Source organism: Lissotriton helveticus, chromosome 8 (genome assembly GCF_964261635.1).
Source record: "Lissotriton helveticus chromosome 8, aLisHel1.1, whole genome shotgun sequence".
NCBI lineage: Eukaryota > Metazoa > Chordata > Amphibia > Caudata > Salamandridae > Lissotriton > Lissotriton helveticus.
In genome coordinates, this window is record NC_136069.1 from 1,716,557,009 (window position 1) to 1,716,574,224 (window position 17,216).

Below are 17,216 nucleotides of genomic sequence, written 5' to 3' on the forward strand. Positions count from 1 at the left end.
CCTTCCTGCTTTTGTATGACAGACGATTATTGTCGCAGCTGCCTACCTCGAAATGTACTGTTTTGTCACAAGAAACCTTTCAGTGGTGCAAACAATGATACTAGAAGCTGATTGGATTTTCTAGTTTGTTTAGTTCCGCCTTGCTAAAATATCAGACACGTTTTAACATCCAGTGAGTGGGGAGTTCTTTCTGCTAGACTTGTCAGATTTGGAAACAATGTTTTAAGGACGTCTGGTTCATTGAGGTGACATTTAGTTGGTACTTTGGGTATAAGTTTGAGATCAGTCCTTAACCTGACCCTGTCTTCAGAATATTGCAGGAAAGGCTTTATGTTGTTAAAGAACAAGTGACTTACCTTTGCAAATGCCTTATCTGGTAGAGACTCTGTCTATCCGCACATTCCTTACCTTAGAATATCCCCAGGTGTCAGGATGGATCCGGAAGATTTTCAAGCAGTACCCCTGTGCAGCAGTAGGTGGTGTCATTCTACTCACGTCGGCCTCACTGGAAATGATGTGCGCAGTACCTATATAGGCACCACCTCATCGCACGGACGTCAGTTACTTTCTTAACTTTCCAAGCCAGGAGCGGAGAGCCACAGTGAAAACTGAACAATAAGGCCCTGAAAAGGGTGTCGCTTACACCTTAACCAGTTTGCACGGAGGATGGGAGGATTGGTAAAGTATTTGGGGCTAGATAGAGTCTTCACCAGATAGGGAGTTACGATAGGTAAGTAACTTGTTAATCTGATAGAGACTTCTAGCCACAGATTCCTGACCTTAGAATAGGTATGCAAGAAATACCTCACGGGAGATGGTCTGCAAACCCACTTAGACAAAAAAGTTGAGCAGGACTGAATGAGCCAAGTGCCTATCACGACTGACCTGACTGTGCAAGCAGTAATGTTTTGTGTATCAATGCAGTGAGCCCCACATCGCCACCTGACAGATGTCGAGGAGAGGAATGCTCAGCGCTAACGCAGTGGTTGCAGCTTTGGCTCTGGTGATGTGAGCCCTCAAGCCCTCAGGGGGGTGTTTCTTGGCCATTGCGTCACAGATCTTAATGCACTGGACGATCCATTGTGAGATGGTCTGCTTCTGCACATCCTTCCCTTTTTTGGCTCAGCCATTGTCCATGAAGTGTTGATCATCCTCCGGGAACACTTTTGTGCGCTCAAGGTAAAATAACAACACACTTTTTGGTCGAGTCAGTGGAGTCTCTCATACTCTTTGAAATCTTTGGAGAAATAAAGCAAAGAAGGTAAGCAGGGAAATGCAATGGCCTACATGGAAGGGAATGACAAACTTCTGAAGGAAGGAGGCCCATGTCCAGAGGATCAGCTTGTTCAGGTAAAAGGAGCTGTAGTGAGGATGGCCGATGTAATGGACGCTAAAAGGGCAGTCTCAATGGTGAGATTCAGAAGGGGGCATTTGTGCAAAGATTAGAAGGCGCTCACATCAAGAAAGTGAGAACAAGTTTGTGGTCCCATGGAGGCATGATAAATGACGCGAGGGAAAACATGTGCAACAGACCTTTAAGGAACCTGGCTACAAATGGAGATTTGAAAAGAGAAGGTTGTTCTGGCAACTGCAGGAATGCAGAGTGCCAAAAGATACCTTTGACAGTGCCAAAAGTAGAGCAATGCCGAGCAAAAGAAAGGGCAAAAAAAAGGACATTGGATAAAGGTGCAGAAAGGGGTTCAACTGTGAGGTAGGCACACCATGACACAAACGTATATCAATGCCGGGCAGATGCAGACTTGGTGGAGACATGCCCGACTACTCAAAACATATCACAGACTTCAGAAGGAAGGATGAAAGCTGTCAACTGTTGCCACTCAATCACCACACATGTAGGTTAGAGAGGAAGCAGACTTGGTGCATGACCCTGCCCTCTTGCTGCGACAGAAGATCCTCCAGAAGAGGCAGCCAGGATACCAGACTCATGCCCAATCAGGAGCCACAAAAATTACTTTGGCCTGCTCATTCCTGATTTCCTTGAGAACCTTGGACAGGAGTGGTATTGGTGGAAAGACATACATTGGGCCGGAGCTCCATTACAGACGAAAAGCTTCTCAGAGTGAGAGTCGCCTTGGAAACCCCAGCAAACAAAACTAATGACATTGGGCATTCTCAGCAGTAGCAAATAGGCCTGGGTTGCGTTCGCAGAGTTTTACCCCACGGAACTCTGTGAAGTGACAGGCTAAGCTCTGTTGCGCTCTGCAGACGCCCACTAGCAGCAGAGTATGTTAAGTCGTGCTGCTCACACTGATTTTAAGTGCTGGGAGTTTGCCCTGCAGAGTAAAATCAGCGCAAATGGCATTCCGCGTCATGCCGAAGGGCGTTGTTGCTTTCTGCCACTCAAGTAGATGTTCTACTTGAGTGGCAGCTTCCTCAAAGCAAGAGGCAGATTGCTCAACGTGAGTGCTCACAACCTGCCGTGACCGCCCGCATTGAGAAATCTGGGCGAGAGGAGGTCCAGCATAATCTTTGTCCCGCGAGCGCTCAACAAAGTACAATTGGCAAGCCAGGCACGGGAACAAAATGTGTTCCGCATCGCTTCACGGAGATTTGCTGAACTGCGCACAGAGCGCAAAGTGGGTGAAACTCCTCAAACTCTCCCGGCGGAGAGGAATTCTTCACACACCCCTAGTGGCAAACAGATTGAACCAAGGCTCTCCCCATTGCTGAAAGAGACCATGCATCACCCCTGGATGGAGATACCATTCGTCATTCGTTAGGCATCTTCAGCTGAGTCTGCACACATTGGCGTTCAGAGATCCTACCAGATGATGAACCACAAGGGGAATGCCCTGACATTCCAGCCAATTCCAGAGGCTCGGGGCTTCTTGACACAAGGTCCATGACCTCACCCCACCCCATTTGCTGCAGTACCACATGGCGGTGGGCTTTCCATGAACACATGCACCAGCCTTCCCTTGATCAAAGAAAGAAAGGCTTTTAATGCCAAGTGTTTTGCCAGAAGCTCATATAGGCTGATTTGGAACTCAGACTCCACCGGAGATCGTAGCTCCTTGATCTCCACCACTCAGAGATGGCTGCCCCAGTCCAGGAATGATGCATCTGTTACTACTGTTAGATGTGTTTGGGGAAGGGAGAGGGGTGGGACACTGACCCAGTGCAGTTTGTTCACCATCACTGCAGGTATTTTTTAAGTTCCCTTAGAGTTCTAGGCCACGACTGAAAAGTTCCTCTGATGGTGAGCCCACTTGAATTTCAGGTCCCACTGCAGAGCCTGCATACACCAGCAGACATTTGTCACCAGCAGGATGATGGAAACCATGAAGCCCAACATCCTAGGGCTCAGTTTCACCGGAATCCAGGATTAAGGCTGAAACATCTGAATCATAGCCCAAAAATCCTCGACTCGTTGCTCGGGAAGATAGGCCCAAACCTGCACTGTTTCCAGAACTGTGCAGATGAAAGTGAGCATCTGAGAGGGAGTCAGGTCTGACCTAAGAATGTTCATAGTGAACCCCAGCGAGTGCAGGAGGTCTGTAGTAGTCTGAAGGTGACTGGCAAGATCCTGGGGAGAGCCCGCCTTCGACAGCCATTCATCGAGGTAGCGGAAGCCTGAAATCACCAACCTTCACAGACGAGCTGTGACCACTGGCATCATCTTTGTGAACGCACAAGGGTTGCTGGTAAGGCTGAAAGATAGCACAGTAAACTGAGAGTGCTGCTGGCCACTGTGAACCGCGAGGAGCATCTGTGTGCCGGCAGGACGGGGATGTTGAAATATGTATCTTGTAAGTCAATCGATACCATCCAGTCTTACAGGTCTAGGGCAGACCAAACTTGGATGAGCCTGAGCATTTTGAACTACTCTTTTTTCAGGAAGAGGCTAAGAAGGTGCAGATTCAGTATAGGACAAAGTCCTCTTTCCTTCTTTCACATCATAAAGTAGTGGAAATAACTACTAAGACCTACTTCTGATACAGGCACCCTCTCTATGGCTCCCTTGCCAAGAGAACCTGTACTTCTTTACAGAGTAACACAGAATTTTGAGTAGCATCTGTGGGGCTTAACATGTGACTCCATCTTTTTTGTTTGAAGCTTCTGTTTCATTAAAAAGATATTGCACTGGGAACAGCCAAGAAACTGAGGAGCTTGTCTTCTTGGATGGTAAGCAAGATTACCTTCACTGTATTTGATGGATGGAATGGGTTGGAATAAGTGATAGATCCTTCCTTTTGTAGGCTGTATTTGAATGTAAATATTTTAAATTGTGGTCATGACTTGCAATAATGAATGGATTAATGTAAGCCATATTTGTGTACATTGCAGCCCTGAAGAAGCCCAGATATGGGAGAAACGAGTTGGCTGTATTCAAGTACTCCAATGAATATGAAATAAAGGATCAAATAATCAGAGATAATCTCTCGTTTCTTCTGTCTATGCCTGGCAATTTTGCCGTCATTTCAGTGTATGCTGGTCTGGTTGCCTCTCGGTTCTTTGTGATTACTGATTTTCATATGGCTGGGTCTGAACTGGGGTGTCGAAGTGAGCTAAAGCACGGTGATGGATTCAATCCAGATCTGTGACCAGGGGTGAGTGCCTAAAAAGTTTCAGCACTCCGTCCATCATCTCCTTGTGTTTGGTTTGTTCACCCTAAGTTGGCAGGGTATTCCCAGACAAGGGTCCCTTACTCACTTTGCTACAGGATTCAAGCTAGCCTGGCTGATTAAGGGTGCTATCCTGAAACCTTTTCCAGGATGAGTGTTTCCGGTTCAGGGAAGATATTGCTTGGCAGTTTTGGCTGGACTGTTCCCTTTAAGCACAGGGTCAAGACAGATTTGAATATGGCTGGGTCTGAACTGGGGTGGCGAAGTGAGCTAAAGAACGGTGATGGATTAAACCCAGATTTGTGACTGGGGGTGAGTGTCTGAAAAGTGTCCGCACTCCGTCCATCATCTCCTTTGTTTGCTCACTTAGGTAGGAAGGCAGCTGAAGACTGATATTCATTAGTCTTCGCAGGATATTACTAGAGCACGTTCCTCAAGTAGCCTGGCTGAAGACAAGACTGGGGGTTGGGGGGCAGGAGATAACTTCCTCCAACTTATCCACAACTAATGTGTTTGGGTAGAATGAGTGAAATGGCATGGGTTTCACTTTACAAGTGCATATGCGACCCTAGACTGCTGCATGAATGCTCTGAGTGGGCCTCAAACCTCTGCATCTTGCTTTATGTTACTCGCCTCATCATAACAAGTTTGACACATGGTTCATGTTTCTCTTCCCTCTGGTACAGATGTGTTGCCACCCACTTCCGGTACTGCTAATATACCAGAGGGGGGACTGCAGTTGGGACATCTTACACTGAGGTTCCGTAAAAATTATTACGATGTTCTGGGCATTGCCGAATATGGACGAGTTTGGTATCTACGAACCGTAAATGGCGAGTTCGGCAAGTGTGTGTGTTTTCGCTACGCTACCTGCCAGGGTTCGTCTTATATTACGCGTTCTTCATCTGAACCCTCGGGTTCCATTTTAGATACGGCATCCATTTTGTTTCTTGCCCTCACGTAGTCAGCGAGCAGATAACTGTTCGCCCCCTGACCCTCTAGTTCCCAAGCCTTGCGGAAGACGCATATGCCTTTCATGCGTCTTTATGGCCGGAGGAATGACACAGCAAAGGCAGATGGCTCAGCTTGAGGGTAATCTGGTCGTGCCGGCTTATTGTGACAGCCTTGCAGACGATGGATCCAACTCTTTGATCCTACGATCATGCTTCCGATATTACCCCCACACTCTTTTCTCTACACGTGTCTGACTTCCTTGCAGCTGCTCTTGTCTCTTCTTCTTTGTCATTTACAACTCTAAATAGGTATGCCTAATGGTGGGAAGATGTACTTTTACAGTTGGGAACCGGCATTGCTATTGTAATTATGTTCCGGGATTCTGAACACATGAAAGCGACCTCTTTGAAGTTTACTGTGAGAACCGGATTGTAATCTTTTGTCCACATGTTATGCAATGGCAACATTCTGTATAAAAGAGAGCGACCTACAAACACAATTTGAAGCAGACTCGCAGAACCTACGTCCATGTACTTCTTATGACTCTTGTTTCCCTGCAGTAATAAAAGCGGATCTTTGACGCCGAAGGAAGTGTCCCGTGTCTCTGTAGTTTGTGCGCCGAAACAGGTATCCCATGAAGGTTATAGGTGTTGTTCCCTGGCACCGCTGGTACTGTTAAAAGTCCAGTCCTTCAGTTGGCGCCCCGCATGGGGCGACTTCAGCGGTACCGGTCCAAAGCCTGATGATCGTGAGGAACTTCATGTGAAATCTCCGAGGGAAGGTGCACCCCGCTTCATCGATCCTGTTGTCGAAATAAGTGGCCCGAAGTTTTTCCCTGCGAAGATTCCCGCCTCCTGACGGCTGCGACGGACCGATGCCCTGACTGTCGACCTGTCTTCGACGCCCGGCGCAGACCTTACGTACAAGCGAGACGATAGACGGGCCTTCCTGGTGACGCCATTGAAGTTCTGAGTTAAGTATTTGTGGGTCGCTCCCAGTCCTTAGTGGTTGTTCTAGCTTCTCGAAAGCTTTGTTGTAGCCTTTAAGGCTTTGTTGTAATAGCTCACTGAGCTTTGTTATAGCCTCCTCAGGCTTTGTTGTTAGCTCTCCGAGCTTTGTGGTAGCCTTAAGGCTTTGTTGTATTGCATGGTTCCATTGCATTTGTGGTTCTTAGTATTGGTTCTTAGTATTATTTGACAGTTGCAATTGCCAAAAACCGAGGGTTTTGACTTACACGAGGTTTTATTGCTTCGGTAATCCTTGAAGTTTGATACTAGGTTAGTGTGCACGATGCCTAGCCATAGTGGTTTGTTTCGTATTTTCCAATGTTGCGCAATGGATTCCCGGTTGGAGGACTCGTGTCCGATACCTCCAGTTGGAACTCCGATACATGATCTTTATAGTCGACATGGGGTGGGTCCTATAATATATAATGATTACTGGATCCGTTATACAAAGAAAGACGGTGACCTTAGATGGCCACCACATGGAACTTTTGAACTTTCGATTTTAGATAATCTTGAGGCTAAATTATTTTTAAAGAAAGCTAGGCCAGCTATGTTTGATTCCTTTCGGATATGGCGTAAAGAGGCCAAGCAGAAAGAAATCAAACAACTTAAAAAGGATCAAAAGCAAGGGTTTGTTCCGATAATGCAAACTATACGAGAATGTAAACAGGAAAAAGAAGAAAAAGAAATGGAAATCTCTACTAGATTGCATCACATGAAAATAGATAAATGTTACCCGGTTTTACCGAATAATCTAGAAAAGAAAGAAGAAGATTTGAAGGAGGATTCCTTGTTGTCATATTTGATGAAATCACCACCTCCTTATGTACAGGGTGCTACTGCTCCTGTAGCTGCTCCTGTTGTTCCTCCTGTTGTACCCCTTGTTGCTCCAGCGGCTGCGGGTCAGCCTGTTGTTAACCCTACGTTTGTTCCACCACCTGTCCCTGTACCTGTACCTTCGCAGACTGTTGTTTCTGCTACTCCGACTACCTTGTCCGTTCCTACTATGCCTTCCTTCACCTCCAGTGTTGTTGCCCCTGTTTTTCTTTCTCCTTCTGTTCGTAAGCGTGTTCCTAACTCTGTTGCTACCCTTTATTCGCCACTTTCTGGTCCATTATTTTCGTCTAATTTATCTGAAACTCCTCAAAGACGGAGTCAGATCCCTAGTGGTAGGGAGAAAGAGACGTTAGTAACCATGGCACATAGGTGGATAAGACATCCTGCTAACTACACTCCTCGTGTGGTCTTTGACACGTTTTCTCAGTTTAATGAGCCTACGCAGAGATTCGTGTTTGAAGAGATGTGTAACTTTTTGAGGGAAGAATGGTATAACGAAGATGTAGATAATGTACCGCCCGACATAATTGAACTCCAGAGTCACTTTTCGAATGGTATGATTATAGGAGAAGATGTACGACGTACCGTGGAACGCTTATTAGCGTTCAGATCCACAGCACATTCTCGGGTGTCATTTGATGATACCACTGAGAGTTGGAAAGCGGTTCCTGGTCAGCATCCTATGAGAGAGGTTCCGCCACTTTGGGTGCCTGGTGACCCTGCTGCTAACCCTGCGGTTTTACCGCATTTTCGAAGAGTGTGGAAACATCTTCCATGGAAACGATCGGAAGTTTTGCAAGTGAAGCAATCCTTGCCCGATCCGCGTAAAAATCCGGCTGGTTATTATAAGGAGTTATCACAACTGGTGGAAGCTTCTATTATGAACCTTGCCGATATCGACATGTTGTTCGGTAATGTTGTACCGCAACCAGTTTGGGCGAAAATTCGTCAAACCGATCACGCAGTTGAATTAGGGGGTGATTGGGCTGCATTGATAACGGCTGATGGACTACAAGTTGGTGGGGCTAAGCCTGACCAGCTAATCTTAGATTTGCCTCAGAAAATAATTACGCTCATGAAAACTCTCATGCCAGCGATGAAGGTGAACTGGGATAAGTTATCAGCTTGTAAGCAAAAGAAAGACGAGAGTGTCTCGGATTTCTTTACAAGGTTTGAGGACGCGTTTGTCGACCACAGTGGCCAGGACATGGGCGCTGAGGGAGGCCAGCGGTTATTCGTTGACAAATTCGTGTCGAATTTGTTGCCTGAGCTAAGCAACAAATTAAAGAATTCAGAGAGTGCGTGGGCAGTTTCAACCCCTGCGCAAATACTGGCAACGGCCCAGTATTATGACAATAGGGAAAAGGAAGAAAGTGATCGTGTAGAAAAGAAAACGAAGGAGCTCAAAACGAAGGTTTTGTTGCAGCAAGCATACCCTCCACGATCAAACCAAAATGATTCACAACAGCAGTATCGACCACGAGCACAGCCCGATAGGATGCAGCCGCGCTCTGACAACTTTGATTATAGATCTTCACTTGGGTATAATCAGTGCGCATATTGTAGGAAAGAGGGACACCTAAAATATGATTGTCTTGCCTTACGGGACCGCCTGAATGGTGTGTCGACACGAGGAAACCGTGGTGGTGGTCCTCAACAGGCATCACGAGGTAGAGGTCGTGGTTCATCCCAAAATCAGATTGATCGCCATCAAAATCAATCGGATGCGAATAATTGTTTTGACCAGCGAAATGCGGGGTCAGTTCGATCTGCACAGTATAATGTGGATGATTATTACGTAGAGCATGAGACTGTTGTAAATGACCATTACTAGGACAGCCAACGACAAAGAGAGGGAGTAGTATCAGTTCCGGTCGATCAGAGTGGGCCTTACGTTGCAGTGGCTACATCGGGTGTAGTTGAGCCTTTTCTGTTAGACACTGGTGCGACAAAAAGTTCCATCATGCATTCGAAACTCCCTGGCGCACCTTTGTCTGGCTTAACGAACGTTTCCGTTGGATTCTCTGGCGCCCCTGTTAGTAACCCAGTCTCTAATCCTTTGCCTCTTATGATTGGACCTCGTGAGCTAACGGCTCCACTGATTCTATCTACAGGTTGTGGTGAGAATCTTTTGGGCCTGGATTTGTTGAAACGACTATATGCAACATTGTATTGTTCCCCCGAAGGAGTGGAGCTTACATTAGGTCGGAGAGTGATCTCTCCTATGTACTTGTCAATTGATAAATTCCCACCGGAATTGAGTTCCCTCCCTGCGTCCTTATGGGCCACAGGTCCCAATGATGTGGGCCTGTTAGACATTCCACCCTATGTGATTCAATTGAAACCAAATGCGCGATTACCACGTTTACCTCAATATTGTATTTCTCTTGAGGGAGAACGAGCGCTGTTAGCGATCGTTCATGATCTCATTGGAAAGGGTGTTGTTGAAGAAACTCGTGGAAACGTGTGTAATAGCCCTGTATTGCCAATTCTGAAACGAACTGACCCAACTAAACCTCCTGTGTATCGTTTCGTAATAGATTTAAGAGAGGTGAACAAAATAGTGGTTCCACAATTTCCTGTGGTTCCTGACATTACAGCCTTACTAACAATGATTCCGGCATCTGCCTCCTGGTTCACGGTGATCGATCTAAAAAATGCTTTCTTTAGCATTCCGATTGCCGAGGAAAGCAGAGACCTATTCGGATTCTCATTAGGTGGTCGTAGTTTTAGGCTAAAACGCGCTCCACAGGGCTACTGTGAGAGTCCGTCAATCTACAGCCAAGCACTTAAAGGTCAGCTTGATGCCTTTGTTTTACCAACGGGTGCAGCTTTGATTCAATACGTTGATGATCTTTTAGTGGCAGCTGATACAGAAGCTATTTGCAAAACGGCTACAGTATCATTATTGCATTATCTACATGACTTACATCACAAGGTATCGCCTTCAAAGCTACAGTATTGTTGTCAAGAAGTTACCTATTTAGGTCACTTATTGTCAAGAGAAGGGAGAAGGTTGACCCCAGAGAGAATTGCAGCGATTACCCGAATGACTGTGCCAAAAACCCAGAGAGATGTTCGCGCCTTTTTAGGTATTACGTCCTATTGTAGACAATGGATTCCAAATTTTTCATTGTTGGCGAAACCATTGATAGCTCTTACGTGCAAAGATATTCCATCCCCATTGCCTTGGTCTAAAGAGTGTCAGAAAAGTTTTTCGGAATTACGTAATGCGTTGTGTTCGGCTCCTGTGTTGGGTACTCCTGACTACAGCAAGCCGTTTACACTATACGTTCACGAGAGGGATGGTTGTGCGTTGAGTTTTCTGACACAACCTTTTGGCGGCAAACAACGCCCATGTGCCTATTTTTCTTCGACTTTAGACCCAGTAGCAAGAGCCTTGCCGAGTTGTTTAAGGTCTACAGCGGCAGCTGCAGCGTCCATTCGACAGTCCGCAGGTCTAGTCATGGATAATATGCTTACGGTAATGGTTCCGCATGCAGTTGACACTCTATTGAATCGAACGAAAACTCAACATCTGACGAGCGCAAGATTGTCTGGATATGAGTTGACGTTGCTGGCCAGTCACATACGGATAAAACGATGTAATGTGTTGAATCCAGCAACATTGCTGCCAATCGACACAGAATCAAGTGGTGAAGCAGTACATGACTGCTATCTCAGAACTGAGGAAGAAACTAAGGGTCGTATTGACCTAAAAGATACTCCATTGACAGATCCCGATGGTACTTTGTATGTGGATGGTTCCTGTTTTAAGTTGCCGAACGGTGATGTGACGACTGCGTATGCTGTAGTAACATTGAGAACGATTGTGGAGAGCGCAAGATTAAGTCAGAATTCGGCTCAGGCTGCCGAGTTAATCGCATTAACGAGAGCGTGTGTGTTGTCTAAAGATAAACGGGTGAATGTGTTTACAGATAGCCAGTATGCGTTTGGCGTGGCACATAGTTTTGGACGACTGTGGAGAGAGAGAGGATTCCTTACGTCGCATGGCACGAAGATTCAACATGGTCAGCTTGTAAATGATCTTTTAGATGCACTCACATTGCCTAAACAAGTGGCCATAGTCAAATGTAGCGCACATCAGAAAGTAACAGATGATGTGGGTCGTAGAAATGCGTTTGCGGATGAAACGGCTAAAGAGACGGCTAAAGATTTGACGAACAGAATGTATGTTACGAGCTCAGTGAGATGGCCAACAGAGACTGGTATGTGTGAAGACACATTTCAAAGTGTGAAAGGAATACAGAATGAAGCCACTGAGACGGAAAGGACTAAATGGAGAGAGAGCACGGGAAGATTGGATGAGAATGGATGTTGGGTTGATTTATCAGAGAAGCAGAGATGGATGTTACCGGATGCGTATGTGCTCGCTGTTGTTACAATGGCTCATGGTATGGCGCACATCAACACGAAAGGCATATGCAAGTTGTTGTCTCATGTATGGAAGAATGATGGGATTACTAATTGTGCCGAGAGGGTGGTTAAGAATTGTATGGTGTGTTTGATGCACAATCCTGGTAAGGGCACCCCCACTCCACCTGGCCATTTTGCCCCTCCTACATACCCTTTCGAAGTCATCCAGTTGGACTTTATCCACATGGACCGATGTAATAACTTAAAGTATGTGTTGGTTGTGGTGTGTGCATTCTCTAGGTGGATTGAGGCCTATCCCCTTAAGGATAATACGGGTTTATCCACGGCAAAAATTTTGCTCAAAGAGTATTTTCCCCGCTACGGAATGCCTCGGGTCGTATGGTCGGACAACGGAAGTGAGTTTGTTGGGAGTGTGATGAAGAGTGTGTGTCGCGGTTTAGGGATAGTACAAAAATTTCATAGTGCAAATCATCCACAATCAGCAGGCTTGGTGGAAGGATATAATGGCACTCTAAAACTGAAATTGGCTAAAATTCAGGCAACAACTGGTTTATCATGGCCCGACGCTTTGCCTCTGGCTCTCCTGTCGACCAGGGCAACTGTACATTCTCGAGTAGGGCTCAGCCCATATGAGATTGTGTTCGGCCGTCCTGCTAATGTATGGGGAGTCCCAAGACCTAAAGAATTTGATAGAGTTGAATACCCTATGTTGATCGATTATCTCTATGATCTGACTGCTAAAATGAGTTTGATTCACCAACAGGTCTTTGAGGCTCTGCCGTCACAAACAGAGGGTCCTGGTCATCGGCTCCAACCAGGAGACTGGATCCTCGTCCGAAACTACGGACGAAAACGAAACCTTGAACCAAGATTTGTGGGCCCGTTTCAGGTACAGCTGGCTACGAGGACGGCGGTTCGACTACACGGACGCCGGAACTGGGTACACGCTACCCACACGAAAAGAGTCCCGCTTCCTTTGCCGTCGGACACCTGGATGAGAAGAGGTCTTTCTTCATCTGAGACCGACACTCCACAACGTTTCGTTCCATTCAGCGAAGCTCGGCTTGTACCTGACACCGTTGTTGATTCCTCTCAAACAATTTCCTCCACGTCAACCTTGGAAAATTTGACTGTTGAACAATCACCTGAACAATTGAACACTCCTTTGCCGTCCAATCCACTGTTTGAAGATCAGAATCGCCCTGGAAGTAGCCGATATTTTCTTCGTCCACGAACAAGCCACAAATAAAAAGATTTTTTTGTTTCTAGGTTCTACATTGCTCTGAAAACAGTGGACATTATATATTGTGTATCTTTTTCTTTTTCGTACAGCCAAGAACATTATTTAGCTAGAACCTACCATCCAGGTTGACCGTAAGGCCGTGCGGGTACTTCCATCTGTTTAGCAGCTATCGACACAAGGTCGGTTTCTATTATCAATTTCTGGGAACTCCTGGGAATTGATAACCGCTACTCAGAACGAAGTGCGTCAAGAACGTCGCGGACGGTCATTAGGGGATGGAATCATCATTGTTTGAGCTGTCGAAAAGAGAGGAAATTTTGGCGCAAAGATCTGCATTGCATAAAATATTTCATACGAAATGGTTTTTCTTACAGGTGGTCATACTGTTCCTGACTATATCTATGTTGCTGGTGGGGGGAGTATATTACGGGTCCCAATTCTTATTGTCTTCTACTACATCTACTCTCCCATCTCGTGATCTATATTTCGTTTCTACTGTCTCTCCACATTCCTTTTATCTTCTGCCTCAACACGAACAAGTTAGACGTGCAGAATTCAGAAACAACTCTTTTATCCAACTCTTGCATCAGCATCAGTTAGTGGTAAACACTACCAATTGTTGGGTGTGCGGGTTAATGCCACATACCATGGATAAGGGTATTCCGTACTTAGTTCTGCCTTATAGTGCACAAGGGTCAGCTCGAGCATTACAAACTATGTTCCGTAGCGCACTAGATTCCTACCCCCATCGAGAACCACGCTCAGCAAACTCTGGTCCTGGCCCGTACCACAAGACTCTGGCGAGAGCTATTGCAGACTTAGATAGAGATATTTTTGACGCATCGCTCATCCCAGAGGAAGAGGTGCGAGCATATAAGGAACTAAGTGAGGCTGAGTACAGCTTATCAGTGGGTGAGAGGCAGCTTAAAAGCTCGCCACCGATATGGATTGTACCTCACCTTGGTAATTTCTGCTTGAAAGGTCTTGGTCGAAATCCGAGAGCTTAGTTCGGGGAGTGTGCTTGTACCGAGACGTATGTCTTACCGACGCTCTCCTCCCCTGTTTTCCTGCCTGCCAAGGGTACTTACTTTGTATGTTATGATCGAGCCTATACGTGGTTACCTCATGACTTCTCGGGTACCTGCTATATTGCGAATCTTTTGCCTCCGACTTTCACTGTGGCCTCCGATTACCACAGAACTAGAATTGCGAGAGGTGTGGTTAGCAAAGAAGATACTTCCGGACAAGAAGCGGGAGACTTCTTTAAGGGTTTCCTACCGTTCTGGGGACCGATGATTAATAGCAGGAACTTGAGGCAGTTAACTCGTGTAGTAGAATCAACTGCCAACATAACCGCAAATGCCCTTGGTAATTTAACAGTCGAACTCCAGGCGGATAGACTAATGACGTTGCAGAACCGTATGGTTCTAGATATCGTTCTAGCAGATAGAGGTGGGGTTTGTAAAATCATCCATTCGAGCTGCTGCGTATTCATACCTGATAACGCTCCAACGGTTTATCAAGCCATCTCTAAGTTGCACAAAATTTCGGAGTCCATACACGTGGACGAAGGAAATTGGACGCTTCTGGGATGGTTTTGGGGTCTGATATCGACTTGGGGTTGGAAGATTCTGATGATCATAGGGGTTGTTGTGACATTTCTGTTCTCATGTTGTCTTTGTGTGCAATGTGGTCCTGCCTTATGTGGCCTTTGTGCTACGACGTGTATAAGACAGCCCGTTGTCACCAAAGAGGCATTGAAGGATAGAATAATGTATCAACAACATCTGGATGATCTGATGAGTATCGAAATCGATTATGATTCCGACTAGTGCTTGCCTACATGAGGGCAAAAGGACCGTCTGAGGTTCCGTAAAAATTATTACGATGTTCTGGGCATTGCCGAATATGGACGAGTTTGGTATCTACGAACCGTAAATGGCGAGTTCGGCAAGTGTGTGTGTTTTCGCTACGCTACCTGCCAGGGTTCGTCTTATATTACGCGTTCTTCATCTGAACCCTCGGGTTCCATTTTAGATACGGCATCCATTTTGTTTCTTGCCCTCACGTAGTCAGCGAGCAGATAACTGTTCGCCCCCTGACCCTCTAGTTCCCAAGCCTTGCGGAAGACGCATATGCCTTTCATGCGTCTTTATGGCCGGAGGAATGACACAGCAAAGGCAGATGGCTCAGCTTGAGGGTAATCTGGTCGTGCCGGCTTATTGTGACAGCCTTGCAGACGATGGATCCAACTCTTTGATCCTACGATCATGCTTCCGATATTACCCCCACACTCTTTTCTCTACACGTGTCTGACTTCCTTGCAGCTGCTCTTGTCTCTTCTTCTTTGTCATTTACAACTCTAAATAGGTATGCCTAATGGTGGGAAGATGTACTTTTACAGTTGGGAACCGGCATTGCTATTGTAATTATGTTCCGGGATTCTGAACACATGAAAGCGACCTCTTTGAAGTTTACTGTGAGAACCGGATTGTAATCTTTTGTCCACATGTTATGCAATGGCAACATTCTGTATAAAAGAGAGCGACCTACAAACACAATTTGAAGCAGACTCGCAGAACCTACGTCCATGTACTTCTTATGACTCTTGTTTCCCTGCAGTAATAAAAGCGGATCTTTGACGCCGAAGGAAGTGTCCCGTGTCTCTGTAGTTTGTGCGCCGAAACAGGTATCCCATGAAGGTTATAGGTGTTGTTCCCTGGCACCGCTGGTACTGTTAAAAGTCCAGTCCTTCAACACTGGACATGGCCTTTACCCCAGACTCTTCGTAGTCTCCTATTAAGACAGATCATGATGTGCTAACAGGCCAGAGTACTGCACCGTACCCTGTGCCGGGCATTCATTCAGAGGATTTGGGCGTTATCAGGGGCTAGGATAACCTTCTGAATCCAAGACACAGGTCTGCCTTTTTGTTGCCAGTCGACCAGGTGAGGGGTTCACCCCCTGTATCCACATGCAGCTACTTCCACTATTAATTAATACTTTGGTCTCTGTCATTAAACAGCCGCCAAAAGTCCCTGTAACTTTTAAATGATCAGTAAAGCGGAAGGGAAGAATGAAGTCAATTTGTTTTTTATGTGCACAGACACCCCTGTCTAGTGTGTTTTCATCAAACTAGTTTAAAGAGATCATTTTTATGAGCCATGCTGACCCAGTGATGCTTGTGAGTGTTGGAACAGGAGGAAGTGATGTGTGGGTACCACAGATATCATCTCTCACTTATGACACCGCCTGACTCTGACTTTCGAAAGAGTCTCAGAAAGAGAGACAGCAACCCGTGTTGTATGGGTGTACACGGCTGTTGTTCATGTGCAGTGTTTGATGGTTCTTCTGTGGGATGCAGCAGTTGTCATCTTTTTCTTCTCCTTTCAGGCTGGATGCACGCTGGCTATCCCATCATGGCCCACACAGACTCCGCTAAAGAGTTGACTAACTTTGATTTAATTAGTGGAGGGATCTGGGGTCCCATCCATGAGTTGGGTCACAATCAGCAGTGCTGGGGCTGGAACATCAGTCCGAACACCACGGAGGCCACCTGCAACCTTTGGTCAGTCTACGTGAGCGAGAAGGGGCTGGGAATCCAGAGGAGCAGAGCTCATGGAGACCTTCACCCAGAGTGCAGAGAGAAGCACATCAAGAAGTACCTCGAGAAAGGGGCCAAGCTGGAGGACTGGACTTTATGGGCCGCTCTGGAGACGTATCTGCAGGTGAGCCTTGAGGGGAAATGGGTGAAATCCTATGGTTTCTGCAGTCTGCTGAGAAGCAGCAACAATGGAGCGATCTCAGAATAACCCTCTTGGTAATCTTTGGTGTCCATGACGATCCTCTCCTAAGGCCTCCCTCACAGTTCACTTCTGCTCAACAAACTCAACTCAGCAGCGATCCCTGCACACATAGGACCAACCGTCCTTAGCACTACACTCCCCCTTACAATTGCCACAGATCAAACAGGTGTCAAAGACAACTAGGGAATTATTCTAGTTTTTCTTAGAAGTCATGAAGCCAGAGATGGCCAAAGATACCCGAGTTGTCTCAGATCAGTGGTGTGAAAAATTGATGACCTTCTTTGAGAACAGGATCCTGGAGATAAAGCAGGGATTTCAGGAAATGTGGAGTTATCAACGTACACTTGGACAGAGTCTTCAAATATCCCACCTTGTTGCAGTTTTA

General features: G+C 46.3%; 1 protein-coding gene across 1 annotated transcript in view; it reads left to right on the forward strand.

The window, feature by feature from the left end:
• LOC144772177 (TRPM8 channel-associated factor homolog) overlaps window positions 1–17,216 on the forward strand; it is a 109,173-nt gene that overhangs the window by 88,489 nt on the left and 3,468 nt on the right. Inside the window, exon 6 of the mRNA XM_078656314.1 lies at window positions 16,419–16,753. Within this exon, the coding sequence (XP_078512440.1) occupies window positions 16,419–16,753 (335 nt within the window). The remainder of the gene's footprint in view (window positions 1–16,418; window positions 16,754–17,216) is intronic.